Genomic DNA, 11,195 nt, shown 5'->3' with positions numbered 1-11,195 from the left:
CCACCACTACCACCAAAAACAACTAACTGTACTTTTGGTGTTTTAATTTTGAAAATTTCTTCACTGCCCTGAGATTTTACTGTTAACAATTATCACTCTCCAAAAGGGAAAGAAAAGAGTGTTAATTGTAGTGATTGTTCCTGGATAGAGACCCCCTCCCTGTACAATCAATCTTTAAAGGGGTAAAGAAACATTCATTTCCACCAACAGGGAGCCAGACAAGGCAATAGGGAAGATGAGGCAAAAAGGTAAGAAAACTGAAGGAGGAACTATAACAAGATTGACAAAAGACAAAGCCTTTTAGAAAAACAGAGCCTGGGACAAAAAGGTACAACTTATCTCTGGCAGGGTTTTGGACACAGAAGGGTCTGAGGACAGAAAAGGAGCAGAATTGTTATAGGTAAAATACAAAACATCCTTTCTCCTCCAATACTGAGGAAGAAGAGGGAGAAACTGGGAAGGGACAAAGACACTGCAGCCCACAAGGGTTGCTTGGGAAAAACTTATTCTAATAAAACTTTATTTTTTCAAACACAGCCACAGAGGCAGGACCTCATGTTTAATACACACAGACTTTTTTCTTTTAATATAAAACAAAGTTACCAAAATTTTCTTTTGTTGTGTGGGTTTTAATCCCATTAGCACAGGGACTTTGGCAGCAGGTGGGAGTGTACATGGCAGCAGGGGCTGCTGCTGGGCAGTTACCAGGGGACAGGAGGAATGAGGAAGATGAAAGCACCAGTCTTACAGCAGCTTCAATCACACATACAGAAATACTCACCCATGGGTCAACCAAACAACCCAACACATCACAGATGGAGACTTTCACCCAGCGATACCCACTATAAATCTGGTACAAGGGTACCCCTATGTTAGGCAAACCCAATATGTGAAAAATCTAGATTTTACAAAATAAGATCAATTGATGGGGAAATTTTTTTTTTGACAAAAACTGGCTTCAGGATGCTTTAAAATGGTGAACTTCCTTTAGTGTATTTAAAATAGGATTCAGGTTACACAAAATTTTTCTGGAATATATTCGGTAAAGCAAAATCCACCTGTTCTTTAAAAGACTTGTCCTGGGGCAAGGCAGTGGTTCCAGTAGATTTCATAAAAACACTTTCAAGCTTTTCAATTTTAAATGGTAATGTATCCCCTCCCCCAACTGATTATACCCCCTAAGGCAATAGGAGAGCCAGGTCAAGGGTGTAAAATTACTGAGTTCAACCCTACTACTTCACTAGCTGATCTCTCCCTTCACAGGGAGACATCAGATGATTAAGCAGACAGTCATCAATAGAAGAAAAGCACTCCCTAGGTAGTGAGATAGGGATATGATGCTGAAAATAGTAGAAGCCTGGGCTAGAAGAAATTGTGACCTGGAGAAAAGCAGGAAGAAACAAAAGCAAGAGGGAAAGAAACAAAGGACTGACAATTTCCAGCATTAAATTTCCCAGTCTTTATCAGGCTCGCACCCCCACCTACAGCCAGGATAGATTCAAGAAAGGAGAAACCATCAGGTGTAGATGAAATCAGGTATGGATGGTGAAGAGATAGAAGGGAAAGAACCTTAGTAGTCATGCCCAGCTCAGCAAGGCCCTTTTAGCACCTACTATAGGATCCCTTAGATCCCAAGAGTCAGCATCTTTCACTGGTGTTACTATTATGGGAATGTGAGAATCAGAAGAAATGGCAGGTTCAAACCCACAGGAAACCTCCAGAGATGAGGACCTAGAAAGACCCCTAGGTCATCCTAGTAACTAAAAGAGGTAACAGACATTCCCCCCATACCTATAATAGGAAAGGCAGGGTCTGACAGTAGATCCAGCCAAATACTGGACTAACTACCTACTTAGCAACTGTGGTAGCAGGTACAGCAGCAGAGAAAGGTGATACCCACTGTCACCAGCATAGCCCTTAAAAGCCTCACCACTACCAACAGGGCCTGATGCTCTGGCTCAGGTCACTGGATAGAAAATAATACAAAACAAACAAACAAACAAAAAATCCCAGCTGTTTTTCACAGGTTTTGCTTCAAAATCTGCAGCCAATTAATTCCCTCAGTGAGTCCCAACCTCCCTACTATCTCCCAGGGCCAATTAGAAGCAATAACATTTCCTAGCTGGAGTTCAGTGTAATCCAACATAGTCAGTGCCAGCTCCCTTTTGGGGTCAAGCTTAGCAACGGGGCCAGGCTAGGCTTGGGTCTGAGAGTGACTCCCCCCTACCTCGTCCTCCCCATCTGCTTTCAAATGTTTGTGACATGGTGAGCTCACCCAAGCCAGCTGGGACCTGCTGTCACTCCTCCTGCAGCTGTGCTCATCAGTTCTTGGTGAAGATGTAGGCCGGTGAATCTGATCTGGAACAGGAAGGGGTGCCTTCCCAAGCTTCCCTCTCCCAGACTAACGAAAGGGGTAGGATGGAGGGTGAGGAAAGGTCAGAGAGAAAAGGTATCTATGACAGACACCTTTCTCTAAGTAGGGATAAAGGGAGAAAGGAACATGCAGGGTTATCATAGCCACTGTCCCTCTTCAACATCCCCTCCCCCACATTTACCAGTTGTGTATACAAAGAAGGGCTGGGGAGCAGAATACTAAGACCATTCTGATGGGCATCAAAAGATTGGCTTTGATCAAACTGGGGTGTACATACTTACCCCCAACAGCTGGTACTATCCCAGAGTTGGGAGGCTAACAGCATGTTTTAGGACAATCCAGATGTTTTACAAGGGACATTTCTGTGAGTCCCCAATTTTAGGGCAGCCCCCCTCCAAAAAACAAGCTTCCACCCAAAATAGAAACACAGTGAACCAGAGGGACAGTTGACCATATACCAGCACATGACCAGTTAGGAAAGAATAGAATTGGAAGGAGGGTGCCCAGATCAGGGTCCTCATTTCTCCCATTTAGAGATTTCCCCCCTAATTTTGTATTAAATGTGGGATCTTATATACCTCTTGATACCACTTGATACTCCAAGGTGGGCCAGCCACATTTTCCCTGGGCCTGCTCACACACACCCCCCACACACACACAGATCATCTGACACCTTGGCCAAAATCTATAGACCTGACAGATCCCTCAAGCCAAAGACGTTTGTGACCATCCCCACACAGAAACAAGGGACTACAAAGCCCTCCTCTAGACTTCATCCCACTGCTCTCTTGATAACGCACCCAATTGCTCTTCTCAGATTTTAGCTAAAGACTTTCAACAGAAGTTGACCTCTGTACTATCTGACCCCTTGCCCTCCCACAACCAAACTCAGCTCCTCTCATTGAGCTGTCGGGTCTGCACTGTGGAGCTTCGTGGTGTGTGCTGTTTCCCAGCTGCCCAGAACTGGAGCCCTCAACTCACCCCAGGTCCCAGGTTTAGTCTATGGCCTGGAGGCCTCATCACTTGTTAGTAGACATGAAGTTTGCTTTCCCCCCAAGCAGCTTCTCAGCTCTAGTTTTCCTCAATCAGATTCAAGTCCAGGTCCCCAAAGTCCTGCTGGCAGAGTGTCCGCTTGGTAAAAAGGGATCGGCCCCACCTCCTGGTCCCCTCTTCTTCCTCTTCGCTTTCACTCAGAACCTGGGAGTAACCGCCAAGGGGGCTGCAGGAGGCAGAGAGGGGTGCGGGGCTACAGGCCATGAACCACGGTGGGGAGATGCTGTTGCCTTCCTGGGCTGTATCTATGAGACAGAGACCTCCTGAATACGGTTTCTGTCAAACAAACAACAAAAGTTAAGAATACAAAGGCAACATTGCCCCGTCCCTACCTCCCAACCAAGGGAATCCCAGAGCATGAGTTTAAGTCATCAGTCTTCTGCTCCAATGGGCAAAGAGCCCAGCCACATGGGGTACTTTATTCTCCTGCTCCTGTCTGAGCCACCCCCTCTCAAAAACGGGAGCAGATCAGAGGCTCCAAGTTTCAGAGACCTTTCAAGGCACATAAACAGCATGCGTACCAAGCCTGTCTCTCCCAGAGCGCTCACTCATAGACTTGTATCAGGTATCCTAATGCTCACAGTCTTGGTTCAGCTGCTGCTATAAAACATCTTAGGAAGAACTTTCCTACCTTTTCCTTTTTTCACTTGAGAGAAAAGCTGCGAAGCAGAAGTGGTAAAACCTTGGGAATGTGGGGGAAAATTACAGATTTTGGTTCTCTTATCACCAACACTGGTGGAAGCTGGGAAAGGGGAGTGGCGTGGGGAGGGTTCGAGGAAGGAGGCAAAGGGAAATAGAAGGAAGCTATACCAAAATGATACAACTTTGGGTACTTATCTCATTGGTTTAATTTGCCCTGGGTTTCACCAAACCCCTGGGACAGGAAGAACTTAGAAAAGGATCTTAGGGAGCCCCTGCCTCAGAGCTCTTTTGCTCCTTGGGGGGAAGGGGAGGAAAAGGGCTGACTCAAGGGTGGGAGCAGAGCAGATTCCCCCAAGCTCCCTTATCCCCCTGTCAGCCCCACCTGATTCATCTTATCGAAGTCCAGTGAGGGTCGAAGACGCCTGGGGTCATCATCATGGCGCCGTTTGACCCCACCCTTTCGTGCATCCAGGTCACAAGGCTGCGATCGGCTTCGGGGAAGACCGTGGGGTCGCCAGGTCAGCTCTGGGGAGGAGGAGGGGGAGCTCCGGGCAGAGGGCAGGAACCGGCCTGCCTGTGGGATGAGGATGGGGGACAAGGAGAAGCGGCGCTGTGGAGGGAAAGGGGATAGGGGCTCATGATCACTCTCCCATGATCCATTGGGAGGGGATGCAGCACAAGGTCTTGGGGAATCATGATGGGTCAGGGCCAAACTGAAGAAAGGTGGGCTGCAGGATCTGTTGGCCTTGACACACTGAAGAGAGGCACTCGGGGCTTGGAGGAACCTGAGGCTGGAGACCCGCTTTGGGGAGCTCTGATGCGGTACCAGTGGCCCACCCACTCCTCCATTACTGCCTTGACGCTTGATAGGAGTCCACAATTTGGAAGGAACAGGCCGCCACACAGGCTGCCATCGAGACAGGTCCACAGGTACTGAGAGAGAGCGACAATGCCTCTTGGATGGAGGGGCAGGAGGGACAGGAATTTTCTCTGAGCCTGGAGACTCTGGGGAAAGGCCCTGGCAGAGAGGTTTCTCTGGTGGAGAGCCTCCCCGGCTTGGAGGTTTGAAGTGCAAACTCAGACTAGAGTGGTGGTAGCTGAGACTAAGGCTGTCCTTGAGCCCGGCACAGGGACAGGGGGGTAGGCCCCTCCAGGAAGCACCTTCTGAAAAACATTAAGAAAACCAGATTTTAAATCATCCCTCCTATTCTACCAAACCAGAAAAATCCTAAATGATTGCCAAATCAGATCCCTAAGAAATGAAGAGGGTACATAGCAACATTTCTGATCTCTCCTCAACTCTCCCTTCTTACAGAAGTGGTTTCAGGTACATACAACATACTTTATGCCTTTCTCTACAGATCCTCCCAAGGATATTGGCTGCAGAGTTGGGACAAAGTTGGACAAAACTTTCTCTAAAAGTACCTCTTCTTGGGAAACATCTGCCTCAGATGCCAAGCCCAACTAGTCCCTTTTAATATGGTCAATCCATGAGCTGTTCTTTTTTCTTATACGGCACCTATCTTTACAAGCCAGCAGGACACAGGATTCAATTCAAACCAACAAGCACTGAACAAATACTAGCTTCAAGGTCCTCTGCTGCACGAGGGATGCAAAACCAAAAAATGAAACAGTCCCTGACCTCAAAGAGTATAAATTCTCTGGGAATGCCTTCCAGGTAGCATTTTCTATTTTCCTGGCCATATTATTCCAGAAAAAAGAACCAAAAAGTGGGAGAATTCTAAACCTAGACAAACCAGCTCTGCAGAATGGGGCAAAGCTGCTCACATCCTTCTAAGTACCCAGTAGGCAAAACAAACTGAAAACAAATACACATTGAAATCCCTGAACCAAAAGTTGAACTGCCCTGGGGCCCTTTGGGGTGTTTGGGTAGACTCTGCCAATGTCAGAAAGGAGCCTACACTTCTCAAGTCAGTCATTATTCAATGTAGAAAACTACGTACACACATGACGTATGTGACAACGCATCGCAAATTATTCTTGATCTTACCGGAAACAAGCTGGAAAGGGTCCCCACAGGTAGAGACATCAGAATGATCAGGCAAAGGCTTTAATTAAAGAAAGCAGAACAAGAAATCAAGACACACTGAGGAAACTTTGCCTAAGACCCCACCTAGCTTATATGGCTGAAAAAAATTTCACGTGATACAGGAAAGTCTGGATATTGAACCAGAACATTTTCCCCCCACAAAGTAATTTACTCCTTCCCTCAACTCAGTCAAAACAAGCAACAGGGTTCTCCACAATCGAGCCAACATTCTAACCCCCAAGTGCATGGTTATAGCATTCCCCCTCCTTACAGCCTCCCCTTTGTAGGCCAGTTTTCTCTAGACAACCTTCTCTGGGCTCTTTCGATCCAGAGAGTGGAAGCATGCAGCACGAGGCAACGAACAAGATACTAGGAAAGCCTATTCCTAAAGACTCGAAGCAGGAGTGGGGAAAAGTGGGGCGTGTGAAGGGAAACGTTTCTTTTTTACCAGACTGATCCTGAAGCACGTGCATTTCAATTCCTCCAAACTCTGCTTCTGTAGTTGCTCAGTAATCAAAGTTATCATGATTCTCCCCAACAGGCAGAACTTGAGTGGAGAAGTTGAAAGTCTCCTCTGTCTTCTTTTGAGACCTTTAACTGCCTCACTTTTGAGTCACCTTCTGCCACTCCATCACCGTTCTAGCATCGCTGGGACTTCCCCCTTGATTCATGCCTGCTGGGATCTGCAAGGTACACAAGGACCAAGCTCCCTACCACCAATATTAGAGGTATGTATTGCTGGCCTATTATATTCCCATCTAAGTTAACCAAGTTTGCTTTTGTATTATCTGATGTGGCTGCAGCCTACACAAAGCCAAAAGGCATTTTAATTGCTGTCAATTTGGGGCAAGAACTGGGCACCCAAGTAAGTGGTCATTCTCATCTTAGTCTCCTGCTAATATATTTTCTTTCAACCTTCAACTCAATAAACATGTATTGGACCAACTGGGTGCCTCTAGAGGTTGCTGGGGGAAATACAAAGTTTAGATGAAACCATTTCCTACCCTCAAGGAACTTACACAGTCTAATATAAGAAGGATGTGAAATATACACATGCAACAAATGGTACAAAATAATACATTCAAGTTGTACCAAAAGTAATATGACATCTGAGTGGGGTGCCAACTGCTCAGGGGTCACACTAGTTAAACCTATGCCCAGAATTCAAGTTTGCCCAGTGAGATGGGAAATTTGAATGTTTTCTTTCAAGGACAATGAAACCAATTACCAAGAAACGTCACCTGTAGTTCCTAACAAGAGAAGTGTTCTTTCCAAACATGCCACAGAGAAGTGGGATAAAATGTGTGGTTTTCACAGAACAAAATTTTGCGCTGCATTCAACCTGAATTACTAAGAAGTTATTGTTTCCCTTGACAGAATGATCATGTTTAAGTGCCTCCTAACAAATTTTGAATGAAAACCCCAAAAAACAAAAACTGGCAACCAGAACAATTCTAATCATATTTAAATCCTAAAGATCTATATATGACCTCATTCTGCCATATTTCAGGGTTGCTCTGGCTCAAAGGCTATACTGTATTTACCGAAAGTGAGTTCTAAGGAACACTACTATGTGTATTTAACAGCCGGCTCCAAATCAGCTATGGGGCTTTTGCTGAACTGAAGGAGAGATATTAACTTAGTCTTTCAATGGCTACTATTTATCCATTTTTAGGAATGACCTAGGGGGCAATATCATTCTCTAGAGTATATATCACTTACTCCAATGGAAGAAGTTAAGGGATACCTAGGTTTTAATATCAATTCCAACCTGATATGCTATATGTTATATGAACCTTGGACAAATAATATCAGTCTATGGGCCTCAGTTTCTTCATAATTAAAATGAGGGGGAAATAATAGTATGTTGGTACTAAGATAAGGGATAAAAGCAATTTGAACTTTTTGGAACAACACACTACATAAATCCAAGGAATCATTTCAGAGGAGTCCAGCAGGGTATCATCTCTCACTCTTCCTGTTCAATGCACCACAAAGCCTAGGGATGCTGGGAGTGATGACATCATTAGGATGCAGAAGGCAATCTGTTCTACCTTTCTGGCTGGACACCATTCACTCATTCATTCATTTGTGCCTGTGTACTCACGTAAGTTAAAAAGGGCACTGTTTGAATATGAAAAACTCTGCTTTGTATGTGACCTTGGGGGCAAGTTATTCTGTGACTTTTTCCTTCTGTAAAATGGGAAGAATACTCTCTAATCCATCCTCATCTGACAGAAAGACAATGAGTTTCCTGAGACACCTAGGAAAGTTCTCTACGCTCTTCAGAAATCCTATCAACTGAGATTTCTCCTCAGCTGCTCCCCCTATGCATGCCCTTGTTATGGAAACTTAAAGCTCAAGCTCTATCCCACTTCATGCTCTTGGTTTCTTAAAGCTGTCTTTTGTTGAAATCCATTCATGGAAAAAGAGTACCTAGTTGTGTTCAGATACTAGGGGGTGAGAGCCTTTAGAGTGTGAGACAAACTCATTTCCAGGCTCTTCTTAAGATTTGGGCCAAAGAGTCAACTCCTCGTTCTTTCTCTCTCTAAAATCAAATGAAGAGGATAATTTCATATTTTCTGCATTTTAATTGCTGGGATGTGGTCATACACAACAGTCATTGCAACAATCCAACTACTACCTATCACATTAACTGATATTTTGAGTCCTACATTTCTTAAAACAGTGGGGGGGGGGGGGGAGGATATCAAACAACTGAACCAAGATACAAGAGAAGGCAATATAGGTTCGACAGGGCCTGCCTCCCTTGCCTAGGCAGTGAAACTTAAAGCATTAGAAGGCTTACTCTTGGCTCCTTCGTTTCCCTTCTAACCGCAGAAAAAAAGAAAGCCCTGAACCCACACTAAACAAGTTAAAACTTCTCAGTCTAACAACTGGCAAGGACCAGAGCCCTCGTGGGAGGAGGCAGCTGGCCTAGCCTCTTAGGCACCCATCAGGTTCAACTCTCTCACCAGTTCCCCCCCCCACTTTCCTGTCCACTCCCCCAATGAGGCACTGATGTTTCCCCACTCCCCAAAGATCCAAGTGACACTTGGGTCTGAGAAACAGTGTGCCAGAGCTGGAGAGCACAAGTCTCCCTTGGGGGCAGATCTACTTAGTTCAGTGGGACAGGTTGGCGGGAGATTTTCTGGGGACTCCAGGTCTTCTCCCCCAATCCACCCCCCCCCCCAAGCTTAGGGAAGAGTCTGAATCAAAACAACGGCGGAGGTGGTGGTGTATTTCCTCCTCCATGGCCCCGAAGGAATCTGGAGTGGTTGTGATGAGTGCTGCCCACCCCTCCTCCTTTACCCTCAACAAGACTATACCCTCCCCCCCATCCCTGGGTAGCCACTGCCTTTACCCACGGGCGGGGCATGAGGTGACCTATGACCCCGTGGGGGTGGGGGCGGATGACGTCAGAGGAGCCGCTACCCGCCCCCTAACGCCAGCCTTCTGGCCTGGGACCCGGGCCCGCGAAGGAGTTTTTTTGGGAGGGGGTGTCTGGGGACACAGCGCTCCAACGCCCCCCTCCCCCACGAGACCCAGGCTGCCTGCAACTGGGTGGCCTGCAAAGCCAGGCCGCGGGGAGGGGCTTGCTGGGAAGGGAAGTAGGGAGGGAGGGGCAGCTGAGGTCTCCGCCCCGGGGCCCAGCGCCACCTGCCCCCAGGGCCCGCCCGCCCGCCCGCTACCTACCGCAGCTCGGTCCCCTTCCTAGGGCCGCAGCCGGAGCAGCTCTGAGCTCGCCACTCGCCCCACGGCGCCCTTAAATAACGCCGGAGCGAACCAATCGTCCCCCAGCCAGAGAGGGGGAGGTAGCTTGCCCCCTCCCAGAACCCACCACGAAGCCCCACGCGAGGGCCAGAATCCTTGGGGTTTTCTCCCTCTCTTCAAGAAACTGTTAGTTAACAGTAGTGTCCGTGATGGAAATGGTGCTTCGCTTGCTCTCCCCGATGGATCTTGCCTTAAAGGGGATTTTGCTCCCCACCGAGTTCCCCCGCCGAATTGCGCTAGGTGGAAGGGCCCAGCTCTAGGCTGAACTAACTTCGGGCTAGTGGGGGGAACAGACGGAGGTAAACAAACTCGACCCCCCTATCTATTGTTCCTGCTCCGGCCAGCCTGAGCCGGCTTCTCCGATCCTGACCTCTAGCAGCACAGACCTCGCATCCCGGTTTTTGTTTTTCTATCGCCCCCTACACTGCCATTGCTCTGTAAAAAACCGTCTTCCCTGCCGCTGAGGACTCGTCTGTGACCCAGGGGCAGATGGGAGATGTAGTTCAATGCTGGTCAGACTTGGGGCCTGCTTGAAAGGACTCCAGAACTATGGACAGCAGGAGAGAGGCTGGGTTGGGGTGAATTTCCGTTTTGGATCCCAGGACCTTAGGCTCATTCTCAGCCCTTTCTTCCTTCTCCCGAAGTCGTGCCCGCATGTCCGTTACATTCAGTGGGCATGGGCCCCTTCTCTTCTTCCCCCTCCCCTTCCAGTCACAGCAGGATGAGGTAATTGGGTTGTGATTATGACATCATAATAAGCTCAGCTCTTCCTCTCCCTCTTTCCCCCCCTCCCTTATTCCAGAGGAGGCGCCTGCAGGACTCCTCTCTATCTTTTTTTCTATTCTTTGTGTAGAAGAGGTCAGACCTCGTAAAGACCTTCTTTGTCCATAAAGCAGGAGTGGTCAGGGAGAGGAAAGGGCTATTCTTTCACCAAAAGCACAGGATTTATGGCTCTGAAATAACGGGGCAAGTTAAGACTAAAACTCGGCCCTCCCCCCCCAGCCCCTTTAAGAAAGGCCAAGATGAAAGAAGCTAAAATAGAGGGAAAGGGCAGGGGCAGACATTTGAGATTGCCAAGTCAAATAAATGAATCCACAGCTAGGCCATCAGAGAAGCAAAGGGGAAGAGGAGGGATTTTAACCTGACTTTGAGCTAACTGGGAAGGGTTGACTCATTTCGTGCTGATAAGTTTGTAAAACAGGAAAGGATTAGGAAAGAAGAAAAAAAAGTAAGGTAGGACACTAAGCTAAGCAGGGGGCATTTTCTTCATCAAGGGTCTTTGATGGTCTTGCCCCAGATAGC

General features: G+C 47.4%; 1 protein-coding gene across 2 annotated transcripts; it reads right to left on the bottom strand.

Annotated features, from left to right (window-relative positions):
* On the bottom strand, positions 1-10,513 carry FAM53C (family with sequence similarity 53 member C). 2 transcript variants are annotated; one of them, XM_043985459.1, is made up of 5 exons: positions 9,816-10,513; positions 6,568-6,829; positions 6,081-6,138; positions 4,452-5,233; positions 1-3,703 (listed from the first exon to the last, which is right to left on the bottom strand). In XM_043985459.1, the coding sequence occupies exons 2-5, from the start codon at positions 6,643-6,645 to the stop codon at positions 3,446-3,448; spliced, it is 1,176 nt and encodes a 391-aa protein (XP_043841394.1). In that variant the 5' UTR covers positions 6,646-6,829; positions 9,816-10,513; the 3' UTR covers positions 1-3,445. The 2 variants fall into 2 exon arrangements, with proteins under 2 accessions (XP_043841394.1, XP_043841393.1); XM_043985458.1 differs by having other exon boundaries at positions 6,568-6,802.
* Positions 10,514-11,195: the final 682 nt, after the last annotated feature.

This window comes from Dromiciops gliroides, chromosome 2, assembly GCF_019393635.1.
Source record: "Dromiciops gliroides isolate mDroGli1 chromosome 2, mDroGli1.pri, whole genome shotgun sequence".
Lineage (NCBI taxonomy): Eukaryota > Metazoa > Chordata > Mammalia > Microbiotheria > Microbiotheriidae > Dromiciops > Dromiciops gliroides.
Note: the sequence above shows the minus strand (reverse complement) of the source record. Positions and strands in the feature narration are given on the sequence as shown.

What these genes read in the sequence shown, in the direction of transcription:
- FAM53C (XM_043985459.1), bottom strand. Translation starts at nt 6,645, where the DNA reads ATGATAACTTTGATTACTGAGCAACTACAGAAGCAGAGTTTGGAGGAA. An exon ending in CGTGCTTCAGGATCAGTCTG is followed by an intron (nt 6,139 to 6,567) that starts GTAAAAAAGAAA and finishes CTTTAATTAAAG; the next exon opens with CCTTTGCCTGATCATTCTGA. An exon ending in ACTTCGATAAGATGAATCAG is followed by an intron (nt 3,704 to 4,451) that starts GTGGGGCTGACA and finishes TTTGTTTGACAG; the next exon opens with AAACCGTATTCAGGAGGTCT.